Source organism: Drosophila albomicans, chromosome 2L, assembly GCF_009650485.2.
Source record: "Drosophila albomicans strain 15112-1751.03 chromosome 2L, ASM965048v2, whole genome shotgun sequence".
Lineage (NCBI taxonomy): Eukaryota > Metazoa > Arthropoda > Insecta > Diptera > Drosophilidae > Drosophila > Drosophila albomicans.
This window is the reverse complement of record NC_047628.2, coordinates 11,122,230-11,141,435: the sequence shown is the minus strand read 5'-3', so window position 1 is coordinate 11,141,435 and position 19,206 is coordinate 11,122,230. Positions and strand designations below refer to the sequence as shown.

Genomic DNA, 19,206 nt, shown 5'->3' with positions numbered 1-19,206 from the left:
CCTAATTTATAACACAAAAGTCTACTTAACTCCCCAATGGGAAATACAAGCAGCAGGCAAAGCTCAGTCCTCAGTCCGCAGTCCTCAGTTCTCAACCACGCTAAGCCGCCAAGTGTTGAGCACACACACTAAAGGTGCGATAGAGATAGCAGGTGCAAAGGAGAGAGGGCAGTCTAGATAACTGTATAGATAGATAGTGCTTAAAATGTAGAGATGGGCACACGACAAATTAACCTGTATACAAGTCTATTTTGCATGGCAAAGCACAAATATTGTGGATGCTAATTTTGGGTTGAACTTGCCAGCGATTATGGCAAAAATAATGATCACAATATTGCTACCAAAATTCATTAGAATAGATCTGCTTTCTAAATTCATAATTATCATAAATGTAGAATGGCAAAAATAATAAATACTTTATGAAAACAGCATAAAATATTTGTACACAACTTTATATTTATAACTTTCTCATACTCTTTATAATTTTAGAATAATACAATACACATTTAAATATCTCATGTTAATACCATATTTAGAATTTTCCCCAAATTGATAATTTCTTTTTCTATTTTAAGCTTTAAATAAATTATCATAAAACAAGTATCTTAAATTTTATATTTTGAATTTTCTCATTTTCTTTTCAAATTTAAAATAATTTATAATGGCAAAATAAATAAATACAATTTAAATTAAAAGAGCTGCTCATGTTGATACACTATTTGGTATTTTCCCTAATATATAATTTTATAATTTGTTGTACTTTTTATTTTTAAATTTAAGTTGGTTGTCATAAATTGAGACTGAACCCGCAACCCATTTTGAATAAATGCAAAACAGTGCGGTATTATTCCTAAAATATACTACAATAATACTTAAATATATTAAAGGTTATTTTGAATATATTCATATACTAATACATACAAAATATACCAGATTGTCAGCCACAACAACTAAGTGGGAGTTTTTCTACTGTAATTTGTTTTGAATAATAAATATAGTATATCATAAATAGAATAACACTAATAATTTAGAAAATTCTCTCTCTTCCCATTTTGACATTAAATAAATCGAAACAAAGTGATAATGGCAAAAGTAATTGTAATAATAAAATTCAGTAACAATTTAATATTTTATAATAAAAATATTTTGAATTTCAGCCCTCTCTATTTTATGTTAAATAAATGTTATAATAAATTGCTAATCGCATACAAAAGTTATTTATACATATACATTTTTTTTTGTTGGTAACTTAGATGCTAGTTAACATAAGCAATAAATTGAAAGTCAAGTTCAGGGCTCAACTCGTCGACATCTAATAAAGTTCACCGTGGAAGTTGCATGATAAACAGCAACTTGAGCAACTCGCAAGTTGTGCGCAAGTTTTGTCAAAGTATAAAAATCATAAGCACAATAATCAGAGTACACATAAATCAAGAGCAAAGAGTACAGAACGTTCCTTTTGTCGTGTCGTGTCACGACACGCGAAATGCGCATCGCTAAAAGCGACGCTAGTTGGGCAGTGCATAAACAAAAGGCGAAGCATGTGAGCAGGAATTGCCCAAGCTGTCTGTCTGCCCTTCGTCCTTCTCTCTGTCTGTCTGCCTGTCGCAGTGTGTGTGTGTGTGTGTGCGTTCTATGTGTCTCTGTCTGTGTACATGGCCAGGATTTATTATCAAATGGGCGCCATAGACTAACGACCATAGCCACAGAGTTCCAAACCCACAGCGTTTGTTTCTCCTGCCTGCTCCCTTTTCCTGCTGCCTTCCTCGATGCTTTCCTTTGCCTGCACAGCGAGTCAACAAATTTTATGGCACTCATTAAACTTTCTTTCAGCAAAGTGCGGCGCATAGACAACGACAACAACGACGACGACGACTGAGGGACTGACTGCGACTCGAATTTCTATTTCTATTTTCTATTCGTATTGCAATTGTGCGGGGATCTGGAGACTCTCTCTCTCTTGCTTTAGTGTTTTGTCTGGTTAATTCATTTCTTTAAATGTGCCTCCATTTCTCATTACCTTGCTCATTGTGAATTAAATTTAATTAATTTGCTCAGCATTAGCATTGATGCGAGACTATAAAATCAATCTGACATCGCAGTGGCCAGAAGCGCCTTCATCGCATCAACTTGAGAGTAGTTAAACTGTTGATTGTTATGCTCACAGCATTTACACCTTGGCTTTTAGTTTTAGATTTGCTTAATTTGAAAAAAAAAGAACTCACATTTAGATTTGCTTGATTTGATTTGAAAAAAGAGGTCTGCTTGGAGATGTGTGTAAGTTGTGGCATATATAAAAATTCGTACAGAAATTCTAAAGTTTGATTGTCTTTTTGTTAGGCATTTTAACTGTAATTGATTACTTTTAAAACTTGAAATTTAAGATGCCTGCAGTCAATTAAGAAAGCTCCAACCTTTTAAAATAACACTACAATACAAATAGTTGTTTAAACAAATGAAAAAGAACAAGTCTGAAAATCTCTTGCAATATTTGTTCAGGGAAAAATGCAAATCAAAAAAGTGTTGCCTACTTTTGTGGGCTTTAGAATCTTGTGGAAATTAAACAACTAATAATTGAAGTAGGTTTGAAAAAGAACACTAATCGATAGTGAATTTTCACATGTATTAAATAAATCAAAACATATGAACATTCAAAAACAAGCCAATAAAATACATCAATTAATTCCCAAAATATTTGTGATAAAAAAATCAAATATAAATTATATTGCATAGTTTCCGATTTACATTCAAATTGACTGGCCTTAAAGCCACTTTCGAATGCAAATTGTACTCAATTAAAAATCATCAATTTTAACTGGCTTTTTGCCAATTTGTTAACCAACTTTAAAGCCGCATATTAAAGCCATAAAATGCAATCAATTTCCTGTGCAGCGGCTGAAAGAATATCCTAGATGAGCAGCTCTCTTTCTATCTCTCTCTTTCTCTGCTTCTCTTTCTATGTCAAGCCTGCTTTATCTGACACTTATCTATTATCTAGAGCCGCACACGCTGCTTATCTAGGGCTACAGCAGTTACTGCTCCCTGGTTGCTCACAGTCTCTCTCTCTCTCTGCATTTTTTTCTGCCTTGTCCGGCTGCGTTTTAACATCCTTTCATTCGACGAGCATCCTTCTCGCCTTCCACCTGGTTGGCTGACTCTCCTGCTTAGGCTACATATTGATGCTGACGCATATTTCCTGCTTCATTACTAGCAACACCGTTTCCATAAAGTATGCAACACGAGCACGAACATGCAACGCGACAAATGCTCAACAACAAAAATGGGGAGAATAATAAAAAAAAAAGAAAGCTGCAATGCGTTTTTTTTGCCTGCTACTCTCTATTTATCTCCCCTTCCCTTCTCTAATTCATTCTCTCTTTCTCTCCATTTCTCTGTCAGTTCATTCCACCTGGCGTTGGCTTTTAACGAGCCGTCGCCATCGTCATCGCCATCACACCCACATTGTCATCCCCTTGTCCTTCTCTTTTGCTCCTTCTTTCTCTCCTGTTTAACGTCGCTGTCGCTGTCAATGCTTTGGCTTTCGCTTCGGTAAGGCAAGCAAGGACCTCCTGCAGCAAGGCTCAAGCTCAAGCTGACTTGGTCACTTTTTGTTTGTTATTCTTCCCTTGACTTTCCTTATGCTCAGCTCTTCTCTTCTCTTCTCCTACTCGTCTCATTCTCATTTCTTTTCGTCCCCATTCGCTTGATTTTCTTATTGCTGCGTTGTTATACCCTGTAGATAGCTTGAGAAATTTAGAAGCGTTGACAATCAACAGTCACTAGTCAACAATCAACAACAAAAGAATGGAATATTATGTTACTAAGTAAACTTTTATTTCAATCAACTTTGATTGATTGATTGATTGACGAGTAAAACACTTTGGGAAATTGTTTCTATTAATAATCATCAGAGAAATTAATTTAAATATTTAAGCAATCAACCACTTATTTAATCAATAAATTGAATCAATCAACCATTTATTTCATGTTAAACTGGATTGATTGATTGTTGGTTTTATTGATGGCCTAGTACAAACTTTTTGTGAATTGATTTAACATTTAATAATAAAAAGAACTTATTTAAAAATGTAATAATTCAATCAATATTTAAAAATTAAAGTTGTTGATTGATTTTTTGATTGATGTCAATGTTAAATGATTGCATGAATTACATTAAAAAATTATCGAATCAACCACCAAATGAAAGTAAAGCCAAGCTATATTAATACTAAAATTTTCAGATTGCTGCATGAATAAGATGTTTATAACTGATTGAGTCCGTCACAGATTGAAGTGTTATATTTATCTCTATCTATCTATCTTTTGTTTTGGTTGTTTAACAATTTAAAACTATTGAATGTATGTAATGTTTGACTCAGTCATAGATTGAAGTGCTATCTCTATTTTTATTCATAACGTTTTTTTGGGTGATTGAACGATTTGATCACTGATATTAAATAAAAGTTTTAAAAAAGTCTATTCACTCAAATAAACGTAACAAAATGATTGATACAATGATTGAATAAGTTGTTCATAACAATTGTTGTATATATCAGTCACATATTGACGTGTTATATTTCTCTCTATCTACAACTTTTGCTTTTGTGCTATGTAATGATTGACTCAGTCATAGATTGAAATGTTACCTCTATCTTTATCCATAATATTTTCTTTGGGTGATTGAACGATTTAACTACTGATATAAAATAAAAGTTTTCCAAAGTCTACTCACACAAACAAAAGTAACAATTGATCGAATGATTGATTGATTGATTGACAGTTTAGCTTATTCTTCACTATTCACACATTTTTTTTTATATTTTTAAATTAAAGTATAGAAACTTTTTGTAGTCGTGACAACTTGCGACTCCCTTTTGCACACACTTTCCCACTTTTTCACTTTCTTTGCTCCTTTTTTTGCTATCCCATCGTGAATTGCGCCATCTCTAGGGTAGCTCCTCCTCTCATTCTTGCTGTTGTTATTGTTGCCCAGCGGCTTGATTTGATTAAAATGATAATAGTTTTTGGGATTTAACTTAAATTGATGTGGGTTAGTTCGACCAACATCGTCCCCCTCCCGCTTCCCTTCGCCACCAAAGAAAATCCCTTAGTTCACAGCCCCGAAAAATAACCCCACCTGAGACCTCGTCTCCCTTTGTCCCCCCGCACCCACTGCCTTTTCCCTTTGCGTTACTTTTGCTCATTTCCTTGCAGCAATTTGGGAAATTTTAAAGAGCACACAGCGAAAAAAAAAGAACAACGAATAAAACCAAAACCAAGTGGAAGAGGAAGCGCAAAGAATAACTGCAACATAAAAATTCCATTAATAAAATTGCATAAAAATTTGCTGCATTTCTTCTTTCATTTCCCCCCTTTCACTTTATGTATTTTGTGTTATTTTTTTTTTTTTTTGGGCATCTTCTTGTGGCCTCTTTTTAGCAAAATTATTGTGGCCACTGTTTGTCCTTCGAGAACTGGCCTAAAACATGGCTAAAAGGTTAGTGGGCTTAAATGGCCTAGCCAACAACTCGTCGCTTGCTTCTCCTCCACCTTCTCCTCCTCGCTTTTGCCATCCAAAACTTTAAGGGCCACGTGTCGGTGGTGGCCAAAAGCAACCGCTAAAGCGCGCCGCCCACAAACTGAAACCACATAGTACATGGAAGGGAAGAGGGAGGGGAAAGGGAACTAAGTTCGCCTCCGGGCTGCGGTTAACCGTCGTCATTTTGCGCCGAGCCTGAAGCCTGAAGGCGGCAAGGAACCGGACGAATCACTTCTGTTCTTCTCCTGTTGCTGCCTGATGAAGTGCAAATTCATTAAATAATCATTTTTAAGACCAAAACCGAACCGAGTTCACTTTGAAGTCATTTTCATTTAACGCAAACTTTAAAATAAATAAACAGCTTTTTTTGGCGCCATTTTAATTTTGTTTTTTGTCAGTTTGTTAATTCTTTTACTGGTAAATTGAAAAAAGAAAATATTACATTAAATTTACATTTTTGAATCAATTTGGCATCCAAATTTATTCAATGGAAATTGTTCAATGACAATAAGTCAATAACTTATTGAATAACTATTTGGCACTAGTTAAAAAGGTAAAAATAGCTAAGCTAAGCTAAGCTAAGCGTCAATTTAGATTATTTCATGTTATAAAGTCTTTTATAAATGTTCCCAATTTCAAAAATAAATTTATAAATAATATAAATTCTACCTTATGATACTTGAATTATCATCTATGTATGCGAACATCACTGAAAAAGCTCTAAAAATAGCAAGAAATACAATTCATTTAGATATTGTTATTGGAGGAATTTAATAACTCCAAATATTATATAAATATTTTAAAGGTAAACAGTGCGTATACGTATTTTCAATAATTACACAAAATATTGTAATTTCTTGAATTTAATCGCCAACTATTTAATGCAAATATTTACAATTGTAAATAAATTGTAAGCATTGACTTTATACAAATACAGCTTAACGCATACTGTGCGTATACGTATTGTTTTGAGTACTGCGCATTACGTATACGCACGCAAAAACGAAAATGCTGCATGTTAACTCATAAAATAACAGTTTAAATTTAAATTGCATTTGTTTAAGCATGCGTTAGCAACAACAATAACAACAGCTGGCCCATCAAAAGCTTAAAACTACACTTTTTTCACTGTGTGATACAGTTTGACATCCACTGGGCGTCTGCGGTTTGCTTTTGCAAACTTCAAACTGTAAATTGGCAACTAATTGCTGACCACTGAAAAGAGAAAAAAAATTGTCAACTACAGTGCTTGCCAAACGTTTGCTTAACATTGTACGAGTTATCACTGTTGTTGTTGTTGTTGCTCTAGTTGTGTGTGTTGCCTTGGCTACATTTGAAATAAATGTGTCCAAAAAAAGTTTTGTTTCGAGTTTTATACTTTTATCTACTCACTGGCACACTGTACTCTTGCTCTCTCGCTCTAACTCGACGATACACATACAACACACATTGTCTGCGTCTTTATACATTCTTTTTTTTTGCCTTGTTGCGTTTCCTCTTCCACTTCAAATATGTGTGTTTGTGTGTGTGCTTGTGTAATCTATATTATAACATGCTTTTCAAACCCCACCCCCGCACCTACTGTGCGTCCTTTCTCTTCTTCTTTGCTTCTTACTCTTCGCTCAGACAAAAAAGTTCACTTTGATAGTTGGTAAATTTTTTGGCGCTTTGCGTTTGCTGCTCGCGCTCTATCTCTGTCTCGCTCTCGCTCTGCTGACGTCGCCTCGCTGTTTTTGACAACTTATTCGTGCGTCGACGGCGGCGTCGACGTCACCGCTGCTGGCATGTGAAGTTGTTTGTCTGACTGCGCTTCCTCTCTTTCCCTCTCACTTCGTTGCTCCCTTTGTCAAGCAGCTAACTGTTTTTGTATTTCTCTATCTCAATTGTGCTGCGTTTGGCAACATGTGAATTCGTCTGTCTGTCCGCCTGTGTGTGTCTGCATATGGTTGTGTGTGTGCAAGTATTTGCTGTCTATTGCGCTCTCGCTTGCTCTGATGCCGGCCGGCTTTTGTGTTTGCCTCGCATTAAATTCGTTTTTTTTTTCTCGCACTTAAATTGTTCTAAGGGTCTATTGATTGATCTGAGTGCTTTAGCGGGGAACGTGCGGAGAGGGGGAAAACTGTGTTTTATGGCTCTCTGCTTGAATGTAATTTTGAACTTTGCTAAGTTGAGAATGCGAATGCCAATGAATCGAATAAAACTAGCAAATTACAAGTTTAATAAAAGCGAATCGCAAACTGAAACCATTTGGTGGTCAACTAATTAACAGTGTGACCAAACGCCAACAAATTGAATAATGATGAAAGGAGATGGAAGAAAAAACGAACATTTATGAAAAAAATCCTAAGACATTTATAAAGTATTTTAAATTTGAATCTATTTAAAACATTGAATGTTTGAAAAGAAAAAAAAATAGTATAATAAAAAAAGATTATTATTTATACATTTAATTAAAATGTAAAAAATAAGATATTTAAAAATTCCAAGACATTTAAAAAGTATTTTAAATTTAAATATATTTAAAGCATTGAATATTCGAAAAGGAATAAAAAAGGAAAATACTATTTTGTTAAAATGTAATAAATAAGACATTTCAAAAGTATTTTAAATTTGAATATATTTTGAAACATTGAATATTCGAAAAGCAAAATAATAATATAATAAAAAAAGGGAAAATACTATTTTATTAAAATGAAAAGTATTCCAAATTAAAATTAATTTAAAACATTATATTCTAAATATTCTAAAAGCAAATTAATAATATAATAAAAAAAACTGTATTCTTTATACATTTTATTAAATCGTAAGAATTAATAATGATAAAAAATAGGAAATTCTTAGGACGCACAAAAAAATATTTTTAGAAAGTGGTTTTATATATATTTTTTATTCAAAATGCATAGAATGAAATAAAATAAAGAAGTACTATATGAAAATTAAATACATAAACGAAAATGCATACGTAGATATATTAGTAAGAAACTCTTAGATTAAAACGAAAAAAACAAACTGACAAACAAAGGAACTCTAATCGATCATATAATTCTAAGAAAGTGGGTTCAATCTAAAATAGGATAAAACTAATTTGCCAACTAAATAGACGACTTTTATTTGTTTCCCCTGTTTTAGAGGGAAGAAACAACCCTTGCTTAAGGGACGCACATGAAAGGCAGGCAAATCAATTACGTTAATGAAAACTGTTTAGTTATGCACAACAGCTACTTGACTATGCACTTGACACTGCCAGACAGAGAGAGGGCGATGCCAGAAAGAGAGAGAGAGAGAGAGAGCGAGATGGAGATGGAGACACATGAAATTTTGGCAAAGTTAAATTCTTTGACATTGGGTCCCCAGTTGGCATGCATATCTTAGAGGAACGGAGAAAGGACGAAGAAACGAAGGAGCGAAGGACTTGCGTCCTTTTTGTGTGTGTTTCCGTTTTGCGCCTGCTGGATTATTGAGTGTTTCATAAATAATGAAGTCGTGACATGTGTAAATGTTGAATATTTTATGATATTTATTAAACAACTTGCAAGCCAAATTCCTTTCAAGAAGGACGCACAACAAAAGAGTGAGAGAGAGAGAGGGGGGCGAGTCCTTGGAATGTTTTGTTGCCTTTTGACCACAAATCGCGCCACTGTCAGAATAGAAGATGTGCTAATTTGTCTTTGCCGCTTGTTGCGGCATAATTAAAGCGAAAAGCCTTGAGGGGCATGAGAAATGTGGCAGGCAAACGTAGCTAATAAATTATTGCCACATTTACTTGCAACTCACTTAAACTAACTATAAAATATTTCGCTTTTTCATCGCGCTGCGCAAAACTTTCAACAACTTGCCAACTGTCAGCTGCAACAACAACAACAACAACAACTGAGAGTCGACAGCTTCGATGACGGCAATCGAAAGCGTTTAATCAATTAAGTTCAATTTAATTGTGAAAATCACAAAAACGTGTCGAGCAAACAACTCTCAATATATTCAACACAACTATCGAGAATCGCTGAAGAACACACAAAACAAAACACAAAATAGCAACCAGAGAATTGAAATAATTTGCATTGCAACAATTATTCAACTGTAAATGCTCACGGCTTTACTCAATATCAAATTACACCCGATAATAAGATTTGCTTCATTAACCCAATTATTTTTCCGATGGCAAAAGAGATTTTGCTACTAAAGCTTAAAAGAATTCGTCGAGGAAAGTGTATCTTAATCGGATTGTTGAAGATAAAGAATGAGCCTAATATATAACAAGTAAGAAAGCTATTGTCCCATTGTACTTCGGAGATTGACCCCACTGTCAACACGCGACTGAAAGAAATTTAAAACAATGTTGTTGCTACACATTTTTTATATTTTTATTTTATTTATTATTTCGAATTTAAAAAAAATTCCAGACCTTCATCCGACATTGAAATCTCTTACGCCGATAGAGAATCTAGGGCCCAGACTCTAGGTTATCATTACTTGACCTCTCTCGTTCAGAATGCGGAATCCACATCCGCTTCAGATTTTCAATGACTTAAACGAAATAACGAAATTCAGTTACAAATTCATTTTGTTTGCGGGCAGTCGAAACATTTAAAATGGGCGGAATAAAATTTAACGGAGTTTTCTTACTGATGGTCCTTCAAATATTCTTGGTGGCCACAACAACTGGAGATGAAGTGAGATAAAAGACATAATACTAAGAAGAATAAAAAGTGATTAAAGTGTATTCGTTTTCTTCCTATCAGATGAATGAATCACACCAAAAAACTGTGAAACCGTTGCTCGATATTATTGGACAGCTCAGAAATAAGTTAGAACAAAGTGAAACTAAGGAAAAGCAGATAAATGAATTAAATTCTGATCTTATGGAAAAATATCATGAAATTGTAAGAATTCATGAAACATTCATGAAGGAAGTAGATCTATTAAATGAGTATAAAAACAAAGTAATCAAAGGGGAAAACGATTTGATATTGTGTCAAAATAAAGTTGATAAATCTGAATCTGAAATTAATTCACAACAAAATATTATTCTTAAATTAAAAGAACAACTATCAGATAAATCCACCAACTTAGAAAATTGTCAAGTTCAATTAAAATCTCTTAATTCAACATTAATTGAAAAAGATGAAAATATAAAGAGATTTAGTGAGAATAATACAGAACATCAGAAAACACTTGGGTTGGAATTAGAGAACAGTAAATCTATATTAGTAAAGTATGAAAAAGATATTCAGTTATGTCGTTCAGAAACCAACGAATTAAATAGGACATCAGAGAACATTAGAGAAGAACAGAAAAAGATTCAATTGAAATTAAATGAAAGTGAAACTAAGCTAATATATAAAGTAAAGGAAAATCAGTTATGTCAATCTGCACTTCATAAATTAAGTCCAACAACATGCCCCCCTTTCGGAGATTATTCAGGAGTTCGTCAACTCAATGTCTGTGGCATAGGTTTATTCGATGTTTTATGCGATAGTCAGTTAGCTGGACCTGGATGGATTGTAATACAACAACGAGTTGGGGGAAATGAGAGTTTCAATAGGGATTGGGCAACGTATCGCAAAGGTTTCGGTTCTTTTGAAAGTGATTTCTTTCTTGGATTAGAGCAAATACATCGTATCACGAGCTTGCAGCGTTTCGAACTTTACATACATTTGGTTGATGCGAATGGAAGTACGTTCAACGCTCGTTATGACGACTTTAAAATATCTGATGAAGATAATGGATATGCACTGAGTTTGGGTAAATTCAATGGAACTATTGAGGATGCCATGAGATACTCTGAAAACATGAAATTCACAACATTCGATCACGACAACGACGAAGATGATGATAATTGCGCAGACTGGTTTGAAAGTGGCTGGTGGTACAAAGCTTGTTCTGATTGGTAAATATTGCAAATTTTTATTTACAAAGGAATACACATAATTATAGATTTTTGTTGTTTCTTATGCAGTTATTTAAATGTACCAAATCGGAATCTAGGTTGGTGGGACGCTGATAATTACATTAGCCTTAAAGAAGTTAAGATGATAATTCGCCCCAAAGAAGAGATGAAGAAGTGATAAACTGAAAAGCTGAAATTCCCATATTTGACTCAATTATGTAATCATTTATATATAATTGGTGCATTAAGAAATTGCGTTCTGAAAAATAAAACGATCGACTATTTAATGCAGCGATTTATTTTTTGAATGGAATTTAATTTACGTTTTGATGTAGCAAATTTCAATAGAGGTACAAATACTTAAAAGTCAGTAAACTTATGATTATCCTGTATGTATCCTTTCAGTCGAACCTTGAACATTAATGTAATTTAAGAAATGATCTACACATATTCATTTCTTATTTAAACATAAATGATGCAGTTTTGTTACAAATAATACATAAAAAATTTTGTTTTTACAACATCAGTTGATGGAAAGGTAATTACACAAAGCAGTGTATTATAGTGGGTGCTATAAGTGTATTTATTTTCTTCTTATTAGAGAGATGAATTCGACCAACAAATGGAAGAACAGTGCCGGATTTATAACTATACAAGTAAGAAAGCTACAGTCGAGTGTGCTCGACTGTGAGATACCCGCTACCCATTTTGAGTAAAACCAAAATATTGCGCAACAGACACACATGGGTAGATCGTATCGGCTGATGACGCTGATCAAGAATATATATATACTTTATAGGGTCGGAGATGCCTCCTTCTACCTACTACGAATAAAATATAAAATGTATATTAATACCATTGAATTAAAGAACATTCATAAATCAATCTACTAATTATGAAATGTATTTTCAAGTTCGTTTCCCACTCAGCATTTGTGTGGATCAATCACATATTTATTTAGTTATACAAATCGGAAATTAATCTGGATTGAACATTATATTTTGTTAGCCTCTGAATTCATCAATCAACTACTCAATCAAGTAATCTAACTACTCAAAAAGAAAGAAATCAGTTATTTTTGCTCATTTTGACAACTTGGAATCGACTCATTTTGCTAGTCTCTCAATCAATCAATCAACTCAATCAGTTGTTCAACTAAACATTCAATAAGGTAAATCCATCAATTTTGTAAACCGACTTTTAATCAATCAAACAATATGCAACAATCAATAAATTTCAATCATTATAATTGTAAGGTGCTTCAATCAATACATCAATCAACTGCTTAGATCCCACTTTAATATCTTATTGTAATAAATCAAAAGTAAGCCATATTTAAAATGATCTCTAAAAAGGTTCCTTAATCAGCTTTTTTATTATTATCATTCAGAGCATTAATCAACCATTTAGTTATTCATCAATCATTCTATTAAGTCCATCAATCAACTGCATTTTTCCCAAAGCTCTAACAACTATTTGCAGTAAATACATATATCGTTTTACTAATTTCTATTTAAACAATCACAAAATATTGTTTGAACACGTTGCAATTATTTCGCTGATTTAAATGAAATCGTTTCGACTAGCTGAGTGAGATGATGAGATGAGAAGAGAAGAGAGAGAATTGCATTGTCAGAGCTTATTGTCGGACAAAACTCCTGTGTGAAAATAAATCGACGCTCCATTTAACGCGATTCATTAGCACGTTTCGAATTCATAGAGAAATTGCCCCTCGGTTGAAATATATATGTTCGACTCTGCCACATTCATTACAAGGGAGAAACACAGGGAGAAAGAGAGAGCGAGAGAGAAGAAGCGAGTGCAATAACCGAAGCTCTTCTCAGTGAACACAATTGCAAATAAAACATTTGCAACAACTATGCAGACAAGGGGGATAAACACAAAGTGAACGAGAGAGTGAGAGAGAGAGAGAGAGAGAGAGAGAGAGAGAGAGAAGCGGTGTGCTTACCTCTTCCCTTCCCCTTTCCAACATTATTTCATTACCTCATTTTGAAATTTTTGCTATTTGCAATTTGAGTTTTTGCCATTGCATTCGCTTGTTTGCTTCGCGCTTAATTATCTTTGTCCGTTGTCCGCACAAAACTCGCTTCTCTTCTCATTTCATTTCATTTATTTTCCTTTTTTTTTGTGTAAATAAAGCTAACCTTAATGCCTGACTAAACTGGGCACAAAACTACGATGCATTTATTACGCCCTTCTCTCTTCCTCCGTGCAACAATCTGGCAACCACACACAGAGTACTCTCTCACTCTCCCCATCCCCATCTCTTTCTAACGCACACTTTGAGTGACTCTCATTCATGCTGTCTGCTTTGTCAGCTCCCTCTTTCACCCCCTTCTTCGTGTTTCATTGTTCGCGTCCTGCGTGTGGCGCCAAAATGTCCGCATAACATTGTTATACCCACTGTGCAGCAGCATATCATAACGGGTTATACTCTCATTGCACTAAAGTGACAAAAAGCTCTTTCGTCTTTCACACTCATTTCGTGCTTTGCTTCAATGCTTCACATTGGTTTATCCATGATACAATTATACAAGGTAGTCTCGTCGGAAAAAGCTGTCCGACTTTAAACAAAACAATGAGTGCGAGTGAAAGAGTCTCAGCACAGCAGTGTGAGCGAGACGACAATGAAATGCGCATTAACCCTTTGACGATGCAATTAATATTTACATATTTTGAAGCTGATATTAATGTCTCTTTAACATATTTTTAAAATGTAAATTGTTTACGAATAATATTAATAATATATATGAGAATTCTCTAATTCTCTAAATGTTTTAATTCTATCCGTGTCTACGGCATACATTGCAAAATGTCATTTTGCGCAAGGGTTAATTGCAGAAAAAAATTCGTCCGCAGACAACCTCTTGCGTCGAAAAACGAATGCGTACTGACGAAAGCTTTTTCCGACGAGACTACCTTGTATAATTGTATCATGGGTTTATCTATCAGCAACAGCTTAATTCACAAGCGAAGCGAAAACTTAAGAGAGCGCTTAACTTTGTATTACAATTGGGGTTGCTTGTTGGCTTCTCTTAGATTTGTTGGAGATCACAAATGAAAAGGATTGACCAGATTTGTATTTATCGATAAATTAGTTAATCGTAAAGTTGGATAAATAATATAATAACCTGCACCAAAATAGTTAATTAGTCAAGGACTGCTTTGCTTCAATGCTTCACATTGATTTATCTAGCAGCAACAGCTTAATTCACAAGGGAAGCGAAAGCTTAAGAGAGCGCTTAACTTTGTATTACAATTTTTACTGCTTGTTGGCTTCTCTTAGATTTGTTGGAGATCACAAATGAAAAGGATTGACTAGAATTGTATTTATCGATAAATTAGTTAATCGTAAAGTTTGATAAATAATATAATAAACTGAATCAAAATAGTTAATTAGTTAAGAGCTGCTTTGCTTCAATGCTTCACATTGATTTATCTATCAGCAACAGCTTAATTCACAAGTGAAGCGAAAGCTTAAGAGAGCGCTTAACTTTGTATTAAAATTTTTACTGCTTGTTGGATTCTCTTAGATTTGTTGGAGATCACAAATGAAAAGGATTGACTAGAATTGTATTTATCGATAAATTAGTTAATCGAAAAGTTGGATAAATAATATTAACCGTATCAAAATAGTTAATTAGTTAAGAGCTGCTTTACTTCAATGCTTCACATTGATTTATCTATCAGCAACAGCTTAATTCACAAGCGAAGCGAAAGCTTAAGAGAGCGCCTAACTTTGCAGTACAATTGTGGCTGCTTGTTGGCTTCTCTTAGATTTGTTGGAGAACACAAATGACAAGGAATGAATCGAATTTTATTTATCAGTAAATTAACTAATCGTGTAGCTGCGTAAATAACATAAAAAACTTTATCAAAATGATCAACTAGTTAATTAGTTAAGAGCTGCTTTGCTTCAATGCTTCACATTGTTGTATCTGGCAGCAACAGTTTAAAAAGCAAGCGAAGCGAAAGCTTAAGAGAGCGCTTAACTTCGTAATACAATTGGGGTTCCTTGTTGGATTCTCTTAGATTTGATAGAGATCATAAATGAAAACAAATGAATTCTGATTAATTTACCAATAAATTAGTTAATCGTAAAGCCATGCAAATAACATAGACAACTTTATCAAAATAGTCAACTAGTTAATATAAATATTTGAATATAAATATTTATTATAACCACAATTCAATTTATACAATTAATATTAAAACTAATAAAACAGTCAGCTTTATCAATAAAGCGATATTTATATTTCTTGAGTTGAGTTTTGTTAAGGCTTTCCTTATTTTGCAATTTTTGTTTTAAATGAACAAATACTTCAATTGGCAGCAAGAACAGCAATGAAAGAATGTGCTTTACATTTTAAATATATGCATGTCTGTTAACGTAACATTTGTCTGTTAACATAACAGCAGCGTTTGAGCAACGCAATGTATGAACTGAACTGCTGTTAATTAACATGGCATAAGAAAACAGTTTAGCTAGAACTGTGCAAACGCGTAAAATAAATGCTTGTATATTTATGTACAATTAATAATAGTTAAACTTACACAATTACTATTATAAAACAAATTAATTGAATTTAAATAGATTTGACAGTCAGCTTTAATACCAAAGATATGTATAAATATGAAATACTCTACTGTTAATTAACATAGCATAATAAGACAGTTTAGCTAGAATCTTGGTTTATCAGTCAGCTCTACTAACAAAGTGATACAAATATTTCTTGACTACACAAAAACATTTCAAAAGTCTTTGCAGGGTATTTAAAGTGCTATCAGAGGGATGCAGCTTGTCGCATTCCGACATGTTTTAATGTAACCTTGTTAACGGCGTTCGTCTGTGCTGACTGCTCTGCTATCACATTCGCTCTCACACCTTTGCTTCCTACAACCCACTTCTCTCTTCTCTTCTCTTCCCTGCCACAATCGCTTTACGTATTTGCTGGTCTGTTCATTTCGCTTGTTATTGTTGTTGTTTAGTGCCTTTTTTTGTCTGACCAACAGGTCGGCGGTCTTTTAATTACATCAGCAACAGTAACAGTAGCAAAAGCAGCAGCCAATAAAAGAAAAGGGAGAAATTTCAAATTTGATTACTCATACGCCATGTATGCGGCTCTTATTTTGTTTGATTTTGTTCTTTGTATGTTATTTTCTTTTCTATCTCTATGCAACACGTGCGCGTGCCTACAACAGATACTGTATCTAACATAAATGTAAATGTATCTTTGTATCTTTCAACTTTCGTCTGTTTTCGTATCGCGTATCGGCGAATCTGTCGCTTTGTTTTATCGCTTCAGCTACTTGAGCAGCACTCTTTTCATGCCTCTTCCTATCTCGCTCGCTAATGCGACTAAAATACAATACGAACGTTAAGTATACGCCCTCGCGTACAACACATGCCGGAGAAATAGGCAAAAAAAAAAAAAAAAATATTGCAAGTTTTTTCAGCATTTGCTTTGCTCGCTTTGTTCGCGCAACTGAAAAATATTTTTCTGAAGCTTGCTTGAATTTATTTATTTTATTTACTTTTTGTTGTTTTTATTTATTTATGTTGCTATCTTTTATAAGCTGAAATACCTGCAATTAAATCTTATTTCATTGAAGCAAATTTGTTGTATTTAATTTCTACTTGATTTCCTTTTGTATTTCCTCTTTTAGCTGCTGCAACTTGTTTTGACTCTTTTTTGCCCTTATTTTATAGTGTTTACTATTTATATTTTGCTGTCTGCATTTTACGCTCAAATTATGCTAAACAATTCGCTGCTTTTACTGTATTCAGTCAGCTATGTGTTTATTTATTTACTTCTCTGTGACAGCACAATAAGCAAATTAAATACAATTCACACAATTTGAAATTGTATTTTGATGTCTCTACTGTTAACAGTAAATAAACTTAACAGCAAGCTGTTAAGCTTGAAGCTCTGTTAATTAACATTCTCTGTTCTTACATAAAATTGATCATTAGATGAAGTCTTTTGAAGACTTTGAAGAGTATTGAAAAAGCATTTAAAAAACTATTTAATAATTTATATTATTTATATATATTTTATATTTATTATTTATTTAAATTATTTATATATTATATAATAATAATTTTTTCAATATTCTTTTTTTTTTTAATTTTTGTTTATATTTTTTTTTAATTTTGTTTTATTTTAATTAAATTAAATTAAATTTTTTTAATATATTTTTATACTTAACTTTTTTTTATATTAAGTTAATTTTTTTTTATATATTTAATAAAAAATTAAATGAATAAATTTTTTGTTTATTTTTATTTTTTTTATATTTTTAAAAAAATCGTTTTATTTTTTTTAAATTTTTTTAAATGTTTGTCCTATTTATTATTTTATTTTTTTTGAGTTTAATATTTTGAATATATTTGCTATGCACATTCAATATTGATGAATTTATTTATTTATCGTGTTTTATTATATTTTAAATATGTTTTTTTTTTTTGTAATTTAATATGTTTACTTTATTATTATTTTTAAAAATGTTTCATTCTCTTCAAATATATATTATTTAAATATTTCTACCATTTATTATTTGCTCATTTGGATCTTTGTTAAACTGCAGCTTGAGTTTTTTGCCTTTAGTAATTGCTTACGCATGAGAAAGACGAAGTAGAACAGAAGTGAGGGAAGGAAGGAGGGAGAAGAGCGGAGTGCAAGGGAATTTCTTCCGTTTTGCATTTAACTTTTTTTTTTGCTCTCGCTCTTGAAGCGCGTTGTGCGTCATAAAAAATTGATGGCCATAAATAAAAAGCGGGCAGCTTTTAATGTGAACTCTGTCAGGGGGATGGAGAAGAGAACAGAAGAGCAAAGCAGAGGGAAGAGGCAAGATGGCAGAACGTAAACAAAAATGTAAGTTGCACAGTGGTATCAAAACTATTCTGATAAAAATTACTTAAAGAAACTTTTGCAAAATGCAAAACAAAAGTTGGAAAATAAGCAAAGATTTTGTTAGAAGAAAAATAAGAACAACGAAAAGTTATCAAGAAGTTTCGTGCCACTGTGCAACAGGACGATGCCACAGCTTAAGTGAAGTGGCAGTTGATTAACACCTTTGGGCTCTTTGCCAGCTCTGTTGTGGACCTTTAAACGGTTTCCTCTGCCTTGGTCAGCAAATGCATCAAGTTGGCAACTGAAGCAGAAGTTGAGCGGAAAGAAGTGTGAAAGAGGAAACGTAGTTCTCTCTTATTGCAGAAGACAAGAAGTAGAAAAGTTGTTGTTGTGATGGTCAGCTTAAGTTAATTGCCTAAACCCAAGCAAAGGCGTTAAATTAACTCAGCTTAAGCTTAAGAAAGTCAACAGATTTAGTGGCGATTAGACAAGAACTAAATTTCAATTTCAGTGACACTTTTTATACCCGCTACCCCTCTATATCGATATGCAAAAATACTATTTATTATATTTTTAGTATTTTTGGTAAATTTAAGAATATTACCGCAATATTTTGGTTTTATTCAAAATAGGTAGCGGGTATCTCACAGTAGAGCTCATTAAAGCGTCTATAGACTTAAAATGCTACATCAAAACATAACTTAAACGCTAAAAAAACTGATCTATTTGCAAATAGAATAAACTGATTCATTCACTCGTTTTATTTTTCAGAACGCAATTTCTTAATTCACCAATTATATATAAATGATTACATAATTGAGTCAAATCTGGGAATTTCAACTTTTTAGTTTATCACTTCTTCATCGCTTCTTTGGGGCGAATTAGCATCTTAACTTCTTTAAGGT

The 19,206-nt window shown here is 33.1% G+C and overlaps 2 protein-coding genes across 10 annotated transcripts in view; one reads left to right on the top strand and one right to left on the bottom strand.

Moving 5' to 3' along the window:
• LOC117565699 (fibrinogen-like protein 1) overlaps positions 1-11,739 on the top strand; it is a 169,469-nt gene extending 157,730 nt beyond the window's left edge. For 5 of the 6 annotated variants that reach the window (XM_052002619.1, XM_052002620.1, XM_052002621.1 and 2 more), the window contains one exon: positions 11,598-11,739. In XM_052002619.1, coding sequence (XP_051858579.1) covers positions 11,598-11,604 — 7 coding nt within the window. In that variant the 3' untranslated portion in view covers positions 11,605-11,739. Of the gene's footprint in view, positions 1-11,216; positions 11,427-11,495 lie in introns of all 6 variants that reach the window. The other variant, XM_052002624.1, reaches the window with a different exon arrangement.
• The window catches only part of LOC117563804 (AF4/FMR2 family member lilli), a 129,639-nt gene that overhangs the window by 22,654 nt on the left and 87,779 nt on the right, over positions 1-19,206 (bottom strand). The window lies entirely within an intron of this gene.